Below are 21054 nucleotides of genomic sequence, written 5' to 3' on the forward strand. Positions count from 1 at the left end.
GACAAAGGAATTCTCCGGTTGGAACATTATTGAAGATTTATGTTAAACATCCTAAAGATTGATTCTATACTTCGTTTGACATGTTTCTACGGACTGTAACGGAACTTTTTGACTTTTCGTCTGCTCCTAGTGAACGTGCTTCTTTTTGGCTTGTTTGGGCTCTGAGCGCCGTACTCAGATTATTGCATGGTGTGCTTTTTCCGTAAAGTTTTTTTGAAATCTGACATAGCGGTTTCATTAAGGAGAAGTGGATCTAAAATTCCATGCTTAACAGTTGTATCTTTTAGCAATGTTTATTATGAGTATTTCTGTAAATTGATGTGGCTCTCTGCAAAATCACCGGATGTTTTGGAACTACTGAAAATAACGCGCCAATGTAAACTGAGATTTTTGGATATAAATATGAACTTTACCAAACAAAACATACATGTATTGTGTAATATGAAGTCCTATGAGTGTCATCTGATGAAGATCATCAAAGATTAGTGATTAATTCTATCTCTATTTCTGATTTTTGTGACTCTCTTTGGCTGGAAAAATGGCTGTGTTTTTGGCTCTGACCTAACATAATCGTTTGTGGTGCTTTCGCTGTAAAGCCTATTTAAAATTGGACACTGTGGTGGGATTAACAAGAAGTGTATTGTAACGGCGTTCCTCCTCCTCTTCATCCGAAGAGGAGGAGCAGGGATTGAACCAAACTGCAGCGTCTTGATATGACATAATTTATTTAAGTAAAGACGAAAAACACGAACTTCACTTGAATACTTACAAAATAACAAAACGAATGTAGACAAACCTGAACATACGAACTTACATAAAACACGAAGAACGCACAACAGGAAAAATGACTACATAAAACGATGAACGAACGAAACAGTCCCGTATGGTGCAACAAACACTGACACAGGAAACAACCACCCACAAACAAACAGTGTGAAAACACCTACCTTAATATGACTCTCAATCAGAGGAAATGAAAACCACCTGCCTCTAATTGAGAGCCATATTAGGTCACCCTTTAAACCAACATAGAAACAGAAAACATAGACTGCCCACCCAAACTCACGTCCTGACCAACTAACACATACAAAACTAACAGAAAACAGGTCAGGAACGTGACATAACCCCCCCCTCAAGGTGCGAACTCCGGGCGCACCAGCACAAAGTCTAGGGGAGGGTCTGGGTGGGCATCTGACCACGGTGGTGGCTCAGGCTCTGGGCGAGGTCCCCACCCCACCATAGTCAATCCCAGCTTACGTCTCCCCCTTAGAATGACCACCCTCATCTTACACCCACTTAATTTTAATGGTAACCTTAATATAAGGGGCAGCACCGGGACAAGGGGCAGCACCGGGATAAGGTAGCTCAGGACAGAGATATAGCACAGGACAGAGAGGTAGGTCAGGATAGAGAGGTAGCTCAGGATAGAGGGGCAACTCCGGACTGAAGGGCAGCTCCGGACAGAGAGACAGCTCTGGACTGAGGGGCAGTTCTGGATAAATGGCCGCTCTGGGCTGAGGGGCAGCTCATGACTGGCTGACGGCTCTGGACGCTCATGGCTGGCTGACGGCTCTGGACGCTCATGGCTGGCTGACGGCTCTGGACGCTCATGGCTGGCTGACGGCTCTGGACGCTCATGGCTGGCTGACGGCTCTGGACGCTCATGGCTGGCTGACGGCTCTGGACGCTCATGGCTGGCTGACGGCTCTGGACGCTCATGGCTCGCTGACGGCTCTGGCAGATCCTGTCTGGTTGGCTGCTCTGGCAGATCCTGTCTGGTTGGCGGCTCTGGCAGATCCTGTCTGGTTGGCGGCTCTGGCAGATCCTGTCTGGTTGGCGGCTCTGGCAGATCCTGTCTGGTTGGCGGCTCTGGCAGATCCTGTCTGGTTGGCGGCTCTGGCAGATCCTGACTGACGAATGGCTCTAGCGGCTCCTGACTGACTAACGGCTCTGACGGCTCGGGACAGACGGGCGGCTCTAATGGCTCGGGACATACGGATGGCTCAGACGGCGCTGGGGAGACGGATGGCTCAGACGGCGCTGGGGAGACGGATGGCTCAGACGGCGCTGGGGAGACGGATGGCTCAGATGGCGCTGAGGAAACGGATGGCTCAGACGGCGCTGAGGAGACGGATGGCTCAGATGGCGCTGCGGAGACGGATGGCTCAGACTGATCCTGTCTGGCGGAAGGCTTTGGCTGCTCCTGTCTGGCGGAAGGCTCTAGCGGCTCCTGTCTGGCGGAAGGCTCTAGCGGCTCCTGTCTGGCGGAAGGCTCTGTAGGCTCATGGCAGACGGGCGGCTTTGCAGGCTCATGGCAGACGGGCGGCTTTGAAGGCTCAATACAGACGGGCAGTTCATGCGGCGCTTGGCAGACGGACAGTTCAGGCGCCGTTGGGCAGACGGCAGACTCTGGCCGGCTGAGACGCACTGTAGGCCTGGTGCGTGGTGCCGGAACTGGAGGCACCGGACTGGAGACACGCACTTCAAGCCTAGTGCGGGGAGCAGGGACAGGGCACACTGGACTCTCAAAGCGTACTATTTGCCTGGTGCGTGGTACCGGCACTGGTGGCACCGGGCTGAGGGCACGCACATCAGGACGAGTACGGGGAGAAGGAACAGTGTGTACAGGGCTCTGGAGACGCACAGGTGGCTTAGTGCGTGGTGCCGGAACTGGAGGCACTGGGCTGGAGACACGCACCATAGGAAGAGTGCGTGGAGGAGGAACAGGGCTCTGAAAACGCACTGGAAGCCTGGTGCGTGGTGTAGGCACTGGTGGTACTGGGCTGGGGCGGGGAGGTAGCGCCGGAAATACCGGACCGTGCAAGCGTACTGGCTCCCTTGAGCATTGAGCCTGCCCAACCTTACCTGGTTGAATGCTCCCCGTCGCCCGGGCTATGTAGGCGAACCGGGGACACCATGCGTAAGGCTGGTGCCATGTAAGCCGGCCCGAGGAGACGTACTGGTGGCCAGATATGTAGGGCCGGCTTCATGACATCCGGCTCAACGCTCAATCTAGCCCTACCAGTGCGGGGAGGTGGAATAACCCGCACCGGGCTATGCACACGTACAGGAGACACCGTGCGCTCTACTGCGTAACACGGTGTCTGCCCGTACTACCGCTCTCCACGATTAGCCTGAGAAGTGGGCGCAGGTCTCCTACCTGCCCTTGGCCCACTACCTCTTAGCCCCCCCCCCCAAGAAATTTTTGGGGTTTCTTCACGGGCTTCAGTGCTAGCCGCGTACCTTCATAAATCCGGTCTCTCTCTCCCGTTGCCTCCGCTCTCCTAATCGCCTCCAGCTGTTCCCATGGAAGGCGATCTCTTCCAGCTCGGATCTCCTCCCATGTGTAGCAACCTTTTCCATTCAACACGTCCTCCCATGTCCACTGCTCGAACTCACGCTGCTTGGTTCTGGATCGGTGGGTGGTTCTGTAACGGTTCTCCTCCTCCTCTTCATCCGAAGAGGAGGAGCATGGATTGAACCAAGGCGCAGCGTTGTGAAATGACATGATTTATTAAACAAGACGAAAAAACGAACTACACTTGAATAATTAACAAAACAAATAAACGATGTAGACAGACCTGGACGAACAAACATACCGAGAACAGTCCCGTGTGGCGTAACATACAGACACTGACACAGGAAACAACCACCCACAAACAAACAGTGTGAAAACACCTACCTTAATATGACTCTCAATCAGAGGAAATGAAAACCACCTGCCTCTAATTGAGAGCCATATTAGGTCACCCTTTAAACCAACATAGAAACAGAAAACATAGACTGCCCACCCAAACTCACGTCCTGTCCAACTAACACATACAAAACTAACAGAAAACAGGTCAGGAACGTGACATGTATCTTTAAAATGGTGTGAAATACTTGTATGTTTGAGGAATTTTAATTATGGGATTTCTGTTGTTTTGAATTTGGCGCCCTGCACTTTCACTGGCTGTTGTCATATCGATCCAGTTAACGGGATCTCAGGCATAAGAAGATAAGTAATCAAAAATGAGAGCCCAGTAAGCATGTAACTTAGGACATGTCCAAAATAAGTGGGTCAACGTCCCCTCATCCTGCTTGCACCTCTCACACAGTGGTGAGGTGTCTGGGAATGTTTTATGCAGTTTCATTTTTGAGTAATGTAACCTGTGTATCACCTTAAACTGTACAAGGTTGTGTCTGGCCTTTACTGAACTGTGGTTTATATTCCTTCTACCCAGTCCTCATCTGAGATTTTTGAACCAAGTTCTTGTTCCCAAGCCCTTTTAATAGTGTCTGTGGATACCTCTATGTGGGCCTGTAGCACATCATACAGTCTAGAGACCGACCCTTTTGAATGGAGTTTGACAAGGATCAGGCTATCTAATGTAGGACTATTTGGCTTAATGCCATACCGTGGGATATGTGTCCTTAAGAAATTCCTGATTTGGAGGTATCTGAAAAAATGTGTTGTTGGCATGTTAAACTTACCCTGTAATTGTTGAAATGAAGCTAACTGACCATCAATGTATAAGTTACCAGTTGTTGTGAGCCCCTTCTACCTCCACTGTGAAAACACCACATCATCCAATGCAGGGTGGAAAGCATGATTCAGGCAAATCGGTCTGTCAATGTATACAGTGGGTATGTTAAGAAAATACCTAATCTGTTTCCAGATCCTAAGAGTATGACAAATGACTGGATTAGAGTCATAAGTGGCTTTTTTTCACATATGATGGACTTTTAACAAGTGCAGGGAGTGAGGAACGTTGACAGGAGGCCTGTTCAATCAAAAGCCATGAAGGCATATCATTCTGTCGCATCCCAGGTAAACTTTCCCTCCAGAAAGACATAATGTTCAGATTAGCAGCCCAATAATACAGTTTAAAGTGAGGAAGGCCAAAGCCCCCCTCTATCTTGTGCTTGTATGAATGCTTCTTTGAAATTCTGGCTTCCTTGTTAAGAGTAGCAAGGGGTTCCACGGCTATAGCGAAGACAGCAGGAGAAATAGGGCACCCTTGTCGGCAGCCCTTGAACAGGCAGAATGACTGCGACATTTCCTGATTGGTTACCACGGACGACATTGGGTGTGCATAAATAATTCTTATCCAATTAATAAATTCCTTTCCAAGCCCGAAATGCTCCAGAACCGACATCATATACTTCCACTCAATCTGATGAAATACCTTCTCTGCTTCAAGAGAAATTACCACTGCCTCAACTTTATGATCATGATATGTTGAAAAGGCGTCTCAAATTGTAGTATATATGTCGGCCCAGGATAAAACCTGTCTGGTCAGGGTGTATGATGTCAGAAATATATTTTTTCAATCGGTTTGCCAATATCTTTGTCAACACCTTATTTTCTGTGGGGAGTAACAACACGGGGCGATAAGACGACATCTCCATGGAATCTCTATCTTTTTCAAGATCAGTGCTATTGTAGCCTCATACAGTGTTTGCGGGAGTTTGGCATTTTCTTTGGAAGGTTTAAATCTTCGCAAAATAAGTGGAGCTAGACTGTCCCAGAGCTCTACGGACAATTTCTTGCACCTGAGATCAATTTCGAGTCTCGTAGCAAAGAGTCTGAATACTTATGTAAATAATGTATTTCTGTTTTTATTTTTAATACATTTGCAAAAAAAAATGTGGGGTATTGTGTGTAGATTGATGAGTAAAAAAAAAGATTTAATACATTTTAGAACAAGGCTGTAACGTAAAAAAATTGGAAAAAGTCAAGGGGTCTGAATACTTTCAGAATGCACTGTATATGTTGGGTTCTGATGGGGTATGAGAGTTGAACTAAGTTCATGAGGCATTTGTAAGTTATATTCTTCAAGAATCAATGGGTATACACTACCGGTCAAAAGTTTTAGAACACCTACTCATTCAAGGGTTTTTCTTTATTTTTACTATTTTTAATTTGTGGAATTTCTTTCCTTCTTAACGAGCCAATCAATTGTGTTGTGACAAGGTAGGAGAGTATACAGAAGATAGCCCTATTTGGTAAAAGACCAAGTCCATATTATGGCAAGAACAGCTCAAATAAGCAAAGGGAAACGACAGTCCATCATTACTTTAAGACATGAAGGTCAGTCAATATGAAACATTTCAAGAACTTTTAAAGTTTCTTCAAGTGTAATCGCAAAAACCATCAAGCGCTATTATGAAACTGGCTCTCATGAGGACCGCCACAGGAATGGAAGACCCAGAGTTTCCTCTGCTGCGGAGGATAAGTTCATTAGAGTTAACTGCCTCAGAAACTGCAGCCCAAATAAATGCTTCACAGAGTTCAAGTAACAGACACATCTCAACATCAACTGTTCAGAGGAGACTGTGTGAATCAGGCCTTCATGGCCGAATTGCTGCAAAGAAACCACTACTAAAGGACACCAATAATAAGAAGAGACTTGCTTGGCCCAAGAAACATGAGCAATGGACATTAGACCGGTGGAAATCTGTCCTTTGGTCTGGAGTCTTGGAGATTTTTCGTTCCAACCGCCGTGTCTTTGTGAGACGCGGTGTGGTTGAACGGATGATCTCGTGTATTTCCGGCTGTAAAGCATGGAGGAGGAGGTGTGATGGTGTGGGGGTGCTTTGCTGGTGACATTGTCTGTGATTTATTTAGAATTCAAGGCACACTTAACCAGCATGGCTACCACAGCATTCTGCAGCGATACACCATCCCATCTGGTTTGGGCTTAGTGGAACTATTATTTGTTTTTCAACAGGAGAATGCCCCAACACACCTACAGGCTGTTTAAGGGCTATTTTACCAAGAAAGAGAATGATGGAGTGCTGCATTAGATGCCCTGGCCTCCACAATCCCCCGACCAAATTGTGATGGTTTGGGAGGAATCGGAATGCAGAGTGAAGGAAAAGCAGCCAACAAGTGCTCAGTATATGTGGGAACTCCTTCAAGACTGTTGGAAAAGCATTCCAGGTGAAGCTGGTTGAGAGAATGCCAAGAGTGTGCAAAGCTGTCATCAAGGCAAAGGGTGGCTATTTGCGGAATGTCAAATATAAAATATATTTTGATTTGTTTAAGACTTTTTTGGTTACGACATGATACCATATGTGATATTTCATAGTTTTGATGTCTTCACTATTATTCGACTATATAGAAAATAGTTAAAAAAAACTTGAATGAGTAGGTGTTCTAAATCTTTTGACCGGTAGTGTATATCGTTAATTTCTAAGTCCAAAAATGGATGTAGCAACTACGGATTTCCCCTTTAACAGGCAGGGACCTTCACACAGCAGAACTATGTCGCCATTTGAACGTGATCAATTAACCAGCCCCCCGAAAAATGTATTATGTCCACGGTTCTGTGAATGTCCCGCAAAATATTTCCCACATTTGGGCTTTTTTGGATGCTACTGCAACATGTTAACACCATCTTTTCAGATGTGAGGAGAATAACATTATTTCAACCCCACAAAGTAAGATTTTCACAGTTGGAGTTTCTTATATCTGAAACTGCAAATTAGATTTTCACTTTCACAAGTGGAATTGCAAGTTCACACATATGAAACTGCAAATGTGATTTTCACATGTGAAAATGAAATTCCACATGTGAAAGTGAGATTTTCACATTGAGGTTTTTTACAAGTGAAACTGCAACTTTGATTTTCACATGTGAATGTTTTTCCCAAGTAAAATTAAATATCAGATTATCACGTAAAAGTTTTTAACATGTTAAACTACAATTCACATGTGAGGTGAAAACATGTTATTCTCGTCACATGTGAAAAGGTGGTGTTAACATGCAAACTGTCAATTTAATACATGTGAAAACATGGTTCCACGTAAGAAAATGTGATTATCAAGTAAAACTGCAAATTTGATTATTTATTGGTTGTAGTTTTTATTGCACTGAAGCTATGAAACACAAATTTGCTTTAAAATCTGGTTTAAAATACACTTATAAAGCTGTGACTCGATCAGATCTGCCCTTCCAAGACAAAGACAAAAGGGGATCAAACTCTGCTCTCTGCAAACTCATGCTCTTTCAGTATCTACCTATAGATCTATACCTATCTGAATACGATCTCTTCTTAAATGTATTTCTTTCTCTCTCCAGATCTGAGTTCAGCCAGGCTACTTACAACAGTCATACAGATTGTTGGAGGCATATACAGTTGAAGTCGGAAGTTTACATACACTTAGGTTGGAGTCATTAAAACTTGTTTTTAAACCACTCCACAAATGTCTTGTTAACAAACTATAGTTTTGGCAAGTCGGTTAGGACATCTACTTTGTGCATGACACAAGTCATTTTTCCAACAATTGTTTACAAACAGATTATTTCACTTATAATTCACTGTATCACAATTCCAGTGGGTCAGAAGTTTACATACACTAAGTTGACCCTGCCTTTAAACAGCTTGGAAAATTCCAGAAAAGTATGTAATGGTGTTTAGAAGCTTCTGATAGGCTAATTGACATCATTTGAGTCAATTGGAGGTGTACCTGTGGATGTATTTCAAGGCCTACTTTCAAACGTAGTGCCTCTTTGCTTGACATCATGGGAAAATCTAAATAAATCAGCCAATACCTCAGATTTTTTTTTGAGACCTCCACATGTCTGGTTCATCCTTGGGAGCAACGCCTGAAGGTTCCACGTTCAACTGTACAAACAATAGTACGCAAGTATAAACACCATGGGACCACGTAGCCGACATACCGCTCAGGAAGGAGATGCGTTCTGTCTCCTAGAGATGAATGTACTTTGGTGCGAAAAGTGCAAAGCAATTCCAGAACAACAGCAAATGACCTTGTGAAGATGCTGGAGGAAACAGTTACAAAAGTATCTATATCCACAGTAAAACGAGTTCTATATCGACATAACCTGAAAGGCCGCTCAGCAAGGAAGAAGCCACTGCTCCAAAACCGCCAAAAAACAGACTACGGTTTGCAACTGCATATGGGGACAATGATCGTACTTTTTGGAGAAATGTCCTCTGGTCTGATGAAACAAAAATAGAACTGTTTGGCCATAATGACCATTGTTATGTTTGGAGGAAAAAGGGGGAGGCTTGCAAGCCGAAGAACACCATCTCAACCGTGAAGCACGGGGGTGGCAGCATCATGTTGTGGGGGTGCTTTGCTGCAGGAGGGACTAGTGCACTTCACAAAATAGATGGCATCATGAGGCAGGAAAATTATGTGGATATATTGAAGCAACATCTCAAGACATCAGTCAGGAAGTTAAAGCTTGGTCGCAAATGGGTCTTCCACATGGACAATGACCCCAAGCATACTTCCAAAGGTGTGGCAAAATGGCTTAAGGACAACAAAGTCAAGGTATTGGAGAAGTCAAGGTATCACAAAGCCCTGACCTCAATCCAATAGAAAATGTGTGGGCAGAACTGAAAAAGCTTGTGCGAGCAAGGAGGCCTACAAACCCGACTGAGTTACACCAACTCTGTCAGGAGGAATGGGCCAAAATTCACCCACATTATTGTGGGAAGCTTCTGGAAGGCTGCCTGAAACGTTTGACCCAAGTTAAACAATTTAAAGGCAATGCTACCAAATAGTAATTGAGTGTATGTAAACTTCTGACCCACTGGGAATGGGATGAAAGAAATAAAAGCTGAAATAAATCATTATCTCTACTATTATTCTGACATTTCACATTCTTAAAATAAAGTGGTGATCCTACCTGACCTAAGACAGAGAATTTTTACAAGGATTAAATATCAGGAATTGTGAAAAACTGAGTTTAATGTATTTGGCTAAGGCTAAGGTGTATGTACATTTCCGACTTCAACTGTAGCATGACACAGAGTATTAGACAAGTGAAGAAATGGGGATTTAATTGGTCAGTGCCCAAGTCGGCAAAGGGTATTATGCCATGACGCCGCACCCCTCCCAAGGGAAACATTACCCATAAACCTGTCTGCCTAAAGTGTTACTGTCTCAGCAGTATTATCAGCAGACAGCAGTGGTGTTGAGGCCTGGCCTACCTCTCTTCTGCAGGATGGCGCTGCCACTCCTCCGTCCAATGTGGTTCTCCACATAGCAGGTGTAGTTTCCCAGGTCCGTCTCCTCCACCGCGTCGAAGGTTAAGGACAGCTCCACCTCCTTTTCCCCCAAGTGTTCATTCAGCACCCTGTGTAGAAGAAGAGGAGGAGGGGGGAGGAGAGAGAAGAACCTCAGGGGAGGTACCATAGCCCAGAGTATACAGGTCACCACTGAGGTACATAGTGGGGGGGTAGAAACACACCTCATATAGTGGTCTGTTTTCAGAGCCAGGCCCTGGTTTCACAATGCAGCTAACAAGAGTTCAGCGCAGAGGTCATACTCGTTAGGCAGAGATTCTTTTCCCATTACAGTGGAGCTGGAGATCAAACACACACACACACACGCGCACGCGCGCACACACACACACACACACGCACACACAGGGAGGGGAGAGGGAGACATTGCGGCATCCAAAACTGTACATCCACATTAGGAAGGATAATGATGTACCTCCACGGCAGGAAGGATAATGATGTACCTCCACGGTAGGAAGGATAATTATGTACCTCCACGGCAGGAAGGATAATGATGTACCTCCACGGCAGGAAGGATAATGATGTACCTCCACGGCAGGAAGGATAATGATGTACCTCCACGGCAGGAAGGATAATGATGTACCTCCACGGCAGGAAGGATAATGATGTACCTCCACGGTAGGAAGGATAATGATGTACCTCCACGGCAGGAAGGATAATGATGTACCTCCACGGTAGGAAGGATAATGATGTACCTCCACGGTAGGAAGGATAATGCTATACATTAAATTACATTTTATTAGTCGCATACGCCGAATACAATAGGTGTAGACCTTACCGTGAAATGCTTACAAGCCCTTATGCAGTTCAAGAAATAGAGTTAAGAAATTATTTACTAAATAAACTAAAGTAAAAAAAAGAAAAAAAGTAACACAATAAAATAACAATACCGTGCGGTAGCACAATTTTTTGGGCCTTCCCCTGACACCGCCTAGTATATAGGTCCTGGATGGCAGGAAGCTTGGCACCAGTGATGTACTGTACTTGGTCCCAGTGATGTGTCGTACGCACTACCCTCTGTAGCGCCTTATGGTCAGATGCCGAGCAGTTGCCATACCAGGCGGTGTTGTCACGACTGTCTTGGTGTGTTTTGACCATAATAGTTTGTTGGTGATGTGGGCCCCAAGGAACTTAACTTTCGACCCACTCCAATACAGCCCTGTCGGCCCTCTTTTTCCTGTAATCCACGATCATTTCCTTTGTCTTGCTCACGTTGAGGGAGAGGTTGTTGTCCTGGCACCACACTGCCAGGTCTCTGACCTCCTTCCTATAGGCTGTCTTGGGCACAGGGACTATGCTGGTCTGCATGAAACATGTAAGTATTACAGACTCGGTCAGGGAGAGGTTGAAAATATCAGTAAAGACACTTGCCAGTTAGTCCTTGCATGCTCTGAGTACACGTCCTGGTAATCCGTCTGGCCCCGCAGCCTTGTGAATGTTGACCTGTTGAAAGGTCTTGCTCACATCGGCTACGGAGAGCGTCGATCACACAGTAGTCTGGAAGAGGTGGTGCTCTCATGCATGCTTCAGTGTTGCTTTTCTCGAAGCGAGCATAAAAGGCATTTAGCTCGTCTGGTAGACTCGCGTCACTAGGAAGCTTGCAGCTGGGTTTCCCTTTGTAGTCCATAATAGTTTGCAAGCACTGCCACATCCGGCGAGCATTAGAGCCAGTGTAGTAGGATTCAATCTTAGTCCTGTATTGACGCTTTGCCTGTTTCATTGTTCATCTGAGGGCATAGCGACATTTCTTATAAGCATCCGGATTAGTGTCCCGCTCCTTGAAAGCGTCAGCTCTAGCCTTTAGCTCGGTGCAGATGTTGCCTGTAATCCTTGGCTTCTGTTTGGGATATGTACGTACGGTCACTGTGGGGACGACGTCGTCAATAAACTTATTGATGACGCCGGTGACTGAGGTGGTGTACTCCTCGATGCCATTGGATGAATCCCAGAACATATCCCAGTCTGTGCTAGCAAAACAGTCCTGTAGCGTAGCATCCGCGTCCTCTGACCACTTCCGTATTGAGCGAGTCACTGGTACTTTCTGCTTTAGTTTTTGCTTGTAAGCAGGAATCAGGAGGATAGAATTATGGTCAGATTTGCCAAATGGAGGGCGAGGGAGAGCTTTGTACACGTCTCTGTGTGTGGAGTATAGGTGATCTAGAGTTTTCCCCTCTGGTTGCACATGTGACATGCTGGTAGAAATGAGGTAAAATGGATTTAAGTTTGCCTGCATTAAAGTCCCCGGCCACTAGGAGTGCCGCTTCTGGATGAGCATTTTCTTCTTTGCTTATGGCCTTATACAGCTAGTTGAGTGCGGTCTTCTTACCAGCATCGGTTTGTGGTGGTAAATAGACGGCTATGAAAAATATAGATTAAAACTCTCTTGGTAGATAGTGTGGTCTACAGTTTATCATGAGGTACTCTACCTCAGGCGAGCAATATCTCGAGACCTCTTTAATATTAGACATCGCGCACCAGCTGTTATTGACAAATAGACACACACCACCCCTCGTCTTACCAGACGTAGCTGTTCTGTCCTGCCAATGCACAGAAAACGCAGCCAACTGTATATTATCCGTGTCGTCATTCAGCCACGACTCGGTGAAACATAAGATATTACAGTTTTTATTTTTTATTATTTATTTTTTTATCCCATTTTCTCCCCAATTTTCGTGGTATCCAATCGCTAGTAATTACTATCTTGTCTCATCGCTACAACTCCCGTACGGGCTCGGGAGAGACGAAGGTCGAAAGCCATGCGTCCTCCGAAGCACAACCCAACCAAGCCGCACTGCTTCTTAACACAGCACGCCTCCAACCCGGAAGCCAGCCGCACCAATGTGTCGGAGGAAACACCGTGTACCTGGCCTGCTTGGTTAGCGCGCACTGCGCCCGGCCCGCCACAGGAGTCGCTGGAGCGCGATGAGACAAGGATATCCCTACCGGCCAAACCCGCCCTAACCCGGACGACGCTATGCCAATTGTGCGTCGCCCCACGGACCTCCCGGTCGCGGCCGGCTGCGACACAGCCTGGGCGCGAACCCAGAGACTCTGGTGGCGCAGTTAGCACTGCGATGCAGTGCCCTAGACCACTGCGCCACCCGGGAGGCCCTGATATTACAGTTTTTAATGTTCTGTTGGTAGTGTCGTGTCTTTGGCTATGCCGGATTAAGTGATATGACATGCTATTCTATAAAATAATTTCTCTGTAATTAATATTACCCGATTAAGCTAATCAGGTAAATAATTAACTAGAAAGTCGGGACACCACCAAAGAATGTTTATAGAGCTGTTATCTTCCGAAAAAACTCTTAAAGACCTAGTAATCTTTTACATCAATAGCAGTCAAAATTAATCGTCACCTTATTTCAGTCTCATCTGAACATCGTAGAATTCTTGGTTATCTTCACGAACCCTGGCTAACAAGTTGAATCAGCAATACAAAATTTGGTTGAATTATTTATTTACTAAATACCTAAATAATCACACAGAATTACATAAACACAGAATGGATCGTACATTGATTACTAATTATGTCATACATGAAAAATGTCCCTGGTGGGCGGAAACGATATGACGGCTGGTTACACAAAGAGAGGGGGTTTGGTTTGAATGAAAGCGAGGGAAGACTAGGAACAAAGGGTTTTGGGTCTCAATGGGACCTCGTGAGCTATGCTATCGTAACTACAGAATCCTATGCATTCTACATAACTGCCCATTTGGAAAAGGAAAATGCAAGGAATATTTACTCTGAGCTGCGCTTCAATAGGTTGGTCGTAGATGGAAGGCCGTGTTGCCCAACAGAGATCTTCCTGTCCTCGGAAGAATGTCTCTGGGGGTAAACTGGATACGTTGTAGTATCGTCGTTGTGTGTTAGACTGGATAAGTCATCCGTCCTTTCCTAGCCCACGTTTAACGTGGCTGCCGCTAACTCAATTGGCTTGGAGGTATCACTTCTGAAGTGAATAAGAGTTCAAAGTTCATATCAAGTTGTCATACATTTAAGCTCGTGCTATATTCTGTTTGGTTATTATCTGAGCCCTTTTAACGTGGGACCGTCGTCCTCACGTCCTCGGAACAGCTTATTATCTGAACACTTTCAACATAGGACTGTCGCCCTAATGTCATCGGAACAGAAAGTTACATTTTCGTCAAGGGCTTTATATAGGAGGGGAGAGAAGGGCGTGTTTCATAGTTTATAACCAATGTCTCTTCACATGGGCGGGCCACTGAGTGAGCAGAGCTTTAACCTTATGAAAACCCAATTCTCTCATTTGGAAGCTAAAATTACATTTAATCTTTTCACAAATAGTTTCATATTTAAACATTTAAATTGCACAACAATTCCATGTGAATCTGATAACTAGAATGTGTAGACTTTCCAAGATACAGTTTATGTCGTCCTGTCATCATTCACAATGTCTCAGACGCCAACTGACATGGCATCATATTCATTGAGTACCAACGCATATTTTCAACTGGTTGGATTACTGAAATATGGTTCCTTTCCCCCCACCTTTTGATGTTCCCAGACTCTCTATGTTTAACAAAGGCTATTCAAGTGTCCTTCTGTAGTCAAGAGAGAGGAAAGGGAGAAAGGTATTTATGGGGGTCATAAACCTCCCCCATCAAGCCAACGCCATGACAGTAGGATAGTCCAGTTTATTCATCATCCAATTTATTTTCCAGTGATTGCACGTTGGCCAATAGAACGGATGGTATAAGCGGGTTACCCACTCACCAACAAATTTTCACAAGGCACCCCAATCTCCCCTGTATTTCCGTCTTTTCTTCACGTGAATGACAGGGATTTGGGCCAGGTCTCAGAGAAGCAGCATATCCTTTGCGTCAGACTAAAATCTTCATCCAGTTCGAGGTGAGTAATCACTGTTCTGATATCCAGAAGCTCTTTTCGGTCATAAGAGATGGTAGCAGCAACATTATGTACAAAATAACAATGCGAAAACACACAAATAGCACAGTTGGTTAGGAGCCCGTAAAATGTCAGCCATCCCCTCCGGCTCCATTCTAAATGTTAGGAAGGATAATGCTGTACATCCACGTTAGGAAGGATAATGCTGTACCTCCACGCTAGGAAGGAGGACGCAGTTCTAGAGGTGAGAGGAAGGCGTAATACATAATTAGTGGCTCGGCTGGAAGAAAACAAAACCAGCGCAGAGGCGTGAAAACTCTCCCCCACAAGAGCACTTCAAAACCTCCAAATGAAAATAAAGAGCAGGTCTTTGCAGTGCCACTGAGAAGGACTGATGTGATGTGGCGATTTGTGATAGAGGTCATTCTGAATGATGAGCTACTTGCTAAAATTCCCCATCAGAAGAGAATATTCATAGTCAGGCACACGCATATGTTCACTTTGACCATCACAAACACACAGATAGACAGACAGAGAGACACACACACACACACACACACGCCCACAAACACACAATATGCACACAGCCCATTTCTCTCTTCCTCTTTCTTTCTCTCCAGCTCTTTCTCCCTCTCAATTTAAATGTTTAATTTAAGGGCTTTATTGGCATATGTTGACGTTGCCAAAGCAAGTGAAGTAGATAATAAAAGATAACAAAAGTGAAATAAACAATAAAAATGAACAGTAAACATTACACTCACATAAGTTCCAAAAGAATAGAGACATTTCAAATGTCATATTATGTCTATATACAGTGTTGTAACGATGTACAAAGAGTTACATTTAAAATGGGAAAATAAATAAACATAAATATGGGTTGTATTTACAATGGTGTTTGTTCTTCACTGGTTGCCCTTTTCTTGTGGCAACAGGTCACAAATCTTGCTGCCGTGATGGCACACTGTGGTATTTCACCCAGTAGATATGGGAGTTGATCAATATTGGATTTGTTTTCGAATTCTTTGTGGATCTGTGTAATCTGAGGGAAATATGTGTCTCTAATATGGTCATACATTTGGCAGGAGGTTAGGAAGTGCAGCTCAGTTTCCACCTCATTTTGCGGGCATTGTGCACACAGCCTGTCTTCTCTTGAGAGCCAGATCTGCCTCTCTCTCAGATTGCATTAGTCCACCAGGAGCATTGAGAGAAACTGGGTCAGAGTATCTTACTGCACTAACCTGACCTAGACTTCTTTATATGAAATCTCAGACATATTTCTACTGAAAACTGGCAACTCCTTTGTTCATAGGGTTATTAGAGCCTCTTAAATAAGTAGCCTTTCCCCTCTCCCTTCTTAGTCATCATTCTTGGCTGACAGAAAATTCCAGTCTGCCTGTGAACAAATAACTCCTCTCTGCTCTGTACAGTATCTCTATATCTCCGCCTCTAGCCATTCATGTGATAATATCTGCTTTTCTTAGTTAATTTCAGTCACTTTCCCATCTCATCTGCACAACTGTAGAGACATTCAGCCTCGTTTTGTTGGCGAGAGAGAGAGACATTGGTTGGTTTTGGTTTGGCCATGTGCTGGTGGGGCGGCTCCAGGCATAAGTGACATAAGCGGTCACTTAGGGCCCCAAGCTGCTAGGGGGTCCCCAACCTAGGAACTCAGTTCGGGGTCAGTTGAATAGTAGATCAACAGAACGTTTGAAATTTGGTTGTGCATCAGTCATTTTTCTCTTGTTATGTCAGTCACTGACAGTCACTCAATTAGCCATGTCAGCAAAACATTTAAATAATCTAGCCAGCTGTCTGAACTTGTAGCAAATCTAATTTTATTGCTCACATACACGTGTTTAGCAGATGTTATTGCGGGTGTAGCAAAATGCTTGTGTTTCTAGCTCCAACAGTGCAGTAATATCTAACAAGTAATATTTAACAATTTCACAACAATACACAAAACACGCACAAATCTAAAGTAAAGGAATAGAATTAAGAATATATAAATACTTGGACGAGCAATGTCAGAGCAACATAGACTAACATACAGTAGAATAGAATAGAATACAGTATATACATTTGAGATGAGTAATGCAAAATATGTAAACATTATTAAAGTGACTAGTGTTCTATTATTAAAGTGGCCAGTCATTTCAAGTCTATGTATACAGGGCAGCGTCCTGTGACATTGGGTGCTGTAGGTGTCCTGGAGGGTAGGTAGTTTGCCCACAGTGATGCGTTGGGCAGACCACACCACCCTCTGGAGAGCTCTCCGGTTGCGGATGGTGCAGTTGCCGTACCAGGCGGTGATGCAGCCCGACAGGATGCTCTCAATTGTGCACCTGTAAAAGTTGGAGGATTTTAGGTGCCAAGCCACATTTCTTCAGCCTCCTGAAGTTAAAGAGGCACTGTTGCGCCTTCTTCACCACACTATCTGTGTGGGTGGACCATTTCAGTTTGTCAGTGATGTGTACGCCGAGGAACTTGAAGCTTTCTACCTCCACTGCGGTCCTGTCAACATGGATAGGGGGATGCTTCCTCTGCTGTTTCCTGAAGTCCACGATCAGCTCCTTTGTTTTGTTTGACATTGGGTGAGAGGTTATTTTCCTGGCACCACACTCCCAGGGCCCGCACCTCCTCCCTGTAGGCTGTCTCGTCATTGTTGATAATTAGGCCTACTACTGTTGTGTCGTCTGCAAACTTGATGATTGGCTGAATACTGCCAGCAGTAGATAGTAGAGTTAGAATTGTAGTGGTGGGTTCTGGTGTGGAGTCAGTTCAGTAGTTTTGAAATCCATTGTGTACTTTATTACTTTAATATGCTACTGGCTACTCCAGGCTGGTGAGATAATGCTACTGGCTACTCCAGGCTGGTGAGATGATGCTACTGGCTACTCCAGGCTGGGGATTTGATGCTACTGGCTACTGGGGAGGTGATGCTACTGGCTACATGGGAGGTGATGCTACTGGCTATGTGATGCCAATGGCTAATGGGGAGGTGATGCTACTGGCTATGTGATGCCAATGGCTAATGGGGAGGTGATGCTACTGACTACTGGGGAGGTGATGCTACTGGATACTGGGGAGGTGATGCTACTGGATACTGGGGAGGTGATGCTAATGGATACTGGGGAGGTGATGCTACTGGATACTGGGGAGGTGATGCTACTGGATACTGGGGAGGTGATGCTACTGGATACTGGGGAGGTGATGCTACTGGATACTGGGGAGGTGATGCTAATGGATACTGGGGAGGTGATGCTACTGGATACTGGGGAGGTGATGCTAATGGATACTGGGGAGGTGATGCCACGTGCTACTGGGCAGAAGATGCTACTGGCTACTCTAGGCTGGGGAGTTGATGTTACTGGCTACTCCAGGCTGGGAAGTTGAGACAATTATGTGTCATTTGATAGGAGCGGTTACATTTACATGACAGCTATGTGGTAATTACTAGCTTTATGTGGTAATTACTAGCTTTATGTGGTAATTACTAGATTTATATGGTAATTACTGTACGTGCTTTATGTGGTAATAACTTGCTTTATATGGTAATTACTAGCTTTATGTGGTAATTACTAGCTTTATGTGGTAATTACTAGCTTTATGTGGTAATTACTAGCTTTATGTGGTAATTACTAGCTTTATGTGGTAATTACTTGCTTTATATGGTAATTACTAGCTTTATGTGGTAATTACTAGCTTTATGTGGTAATAACTTGCTTTATATGGTAATTACTAGCTTTATGTGGTAATTACTAGCTTTATGTGGTAATTACTAGCTTTATGTGGTAATTACTAGCTTTATGTGGTAATTACTAGCTTTATGTGGTAATTACTAGCTTTATGTGGTAATTACTAGATTTATATGGTAATTACTGTACGTGCTTTATGTGGTAATAACTTGCTTTATATGGTAATTACTAGCTTTATGTGGTAATTACTAGCTTTATGTGGTAATTACTAGATTTATATGGTAATTACTGTACGTGCTTTATGTGGTAATAACTTGCTTTATATGGTAATTACTAGCTTTATGTGGTAATTACTAGCTTTCCAACAAGAGGATGAACTCTTATCATCTTTCAGAAGTAGCAGTCTGCTACAACAAGCCCGGATTTACCCTGAATTAAATTGTTACGTGATTAGTTTCTCATTGTGTGCATGAGGAATTTCCCCTCTGTCCATTTAGACTGTAGTACAAATCCTGGAGCTGATATCGAAGCAGAAATCCCCTCCCGCTGATGGAGGTATTATGCTGTCAGTCACAGTGGACAGCACAGGATGTGGCAGTGGAACATCACACTCCTAATGAAGCCTGATGATTTTTCAGACCCACAAGACATTACTCCACAACCCTAATGGGCATAATATGCTAGTGTCAGTCACATCCACACTGGTTTCTGTATATAACCAGAAACTAGACACTTACACCATCAGAAACAGAGAAAGAGAAAAGTTTGCAGTGATAGATTATATACAGTACCTGACTTCACTTTCTTTAATGTGACCTGCCAGCTCCTCCACAAACTTCTCCCCCTTCATCCAGTAGATGATATGTCTAGACTCCCCGCTGTAGCCAAAGAAGGCCTTACAGTCTAGACTGAGGGGCATACCTGGAATGACAAAGAAGGCAACATTTGACAAGCGCACATTTACCTGAGAGAACTGAGAAAAGAACCCACTGGCAGGCAGACACACACACACACACACACACACACACACACACACACACACACACACACACACACACACACACACACACACACACACACACACACACACACACACACACACACACACACACACACACACACACACACACACACACACACACACTCCAAGCTCTATCCCAAACTCCTTTGAACAACACTGTCAACTAAAACCACTACCCATTTCAAATAACACACCATCATGCCCCATCTTGGCCAAACATGGTGGTGGGTCCACAACATCCTAGGCTGGGTGTGTAATAAGGTGGGGTCCTGTAATGCTTTGTTTATTGAGTGCAGGCTAGGTGCCCCCTGGCATCACAGGGAAAAATCTGCTGCATCCAGCCAGCCCAGGGGTCTCTACAGACACACAGGGCCAAACAAGGCAGTTGGTTGGTTCCAAACACCACGTGTATAAGAAGCTACAATAATGCCTGGTCGCTGACTGCCAGCCTGGCATCACCAGAAATCAAAAGCTAGGATTACTGTGATGATCCAAGAAAACAAGTGACCCCTTCTGCCACCGCCCATCGTTCTCCTCCACTCCCCCAGGCTGTTTGAGGAAGCATCACTTTGGATTTGAAAAATGTGTTTTTGGCAGCAGAGTGTGTGTGTGTGTGTGTGTGTGTGTGAGCTCTTCCCATGTTCACAGGGGTATGGGCTAATGAGGTGTGGCAGGTTAGTTTTTGCAGATGGCTCCGAAGGTCTTACAAGGTAGTAAAAGCGGTCACACGTCGAGCCGTTTGGATAAACATCAGAATCAACATGACTTTGTGCTGTAGAGCTGACAGCTCCGAGAGAGGGCTGGAGACGTATGATCTGTGCAGCTGTCTGGAACCTGTCGTTAACGGCAACTGTAACGATAAACAACTCTCAAAAACTCTTAAAAACCCGCCTCTTGCCCACTTTTTTCATTTGCTGATGATTATGTAAATCAAATAATACAATTAAGTGCCAGTGAACCTGTTTCTCTCTCTCTCTCTCTCTCTCTCTCTCTCTCTCTCTCACTCTGTCTCTCTCTCAATTCAACGGCTTTATTGGCATGGGAAACATATGTTTACATTGCCAAAGCAAGTGAAGTAGATAATAAACAAAAGTGAAATAAACAATACAAATTAACAGTAAACATTACACTCCAAAAGAATAAAGACATTTCAAATGTTATATTATGTCCATATATGGTGTTGTAACGACGTGCAAATAGTTAAAGTACAAAATATGGGTTTGTTCTTGTCACGTGTGATCCCTCTCCGGCCTGGCCTCTAGGTCACCAGGCTGCTTGTTATGGCACACTCCTGTTACCATCATTACGCGCACCTGCGCATCATCAGACTCACCTGGACTCAATTACCTCCCTGATTACCTTCCCTATATATATATATATATATATGTCACTCCCTTTGGTTTCTTCCCCAGGCGTCATTG

General features: G+C 44.5%; 1 protein-coding gene across 1 annotated transcript in view; it reads right to left on the reverse strand.

Moving 5' to 3' along the window:
- The window catches only part of LOC120062087 (X-linked interleukin-1 receptor accessory protein-like 2), a 45118-nt gene extending 25585 nt beyond the window's left edge, over positions 1 to 19533 (reverse strand). Inside the window, exons 1-2 of the mRNA XM_039011895.1 lie at positions 19404 to 19533; positions 9952 to 10097 (exon numbers count right to left, since the gene is read on the reverse strand). Coding sequence (XP_038867823.1) covers positions 9952 to 10097; positions 19404 to 19531 — 274 coding nt within the window. The 5' untranslated portion in view covers positions 19532 to 19533. The remainder of the gene's footprint in view (positions 1 to 9951; positions 10098 to 19403) is intronic.
- Between the last annotated feature and the right edge of the window lie 1521 nt (positions 19534 to 21054).

The sequence above is a fragment of the Salvelinus namaycush genome, chromosome 17 (assembly GCF_016432855.1).
Source record: "Salvelinus namaycush isolate Seneca chromosome 17, SaNama_1.0, whole genome shotgun sequence".
NCBI classification, from domain to species: domain Eukaryota; kingdom Metazoa; phylum Chordata; class Actinopteri; order Salmoniformes; family Salmonidae; genus Salvelinus; species Salvelinus namaycush.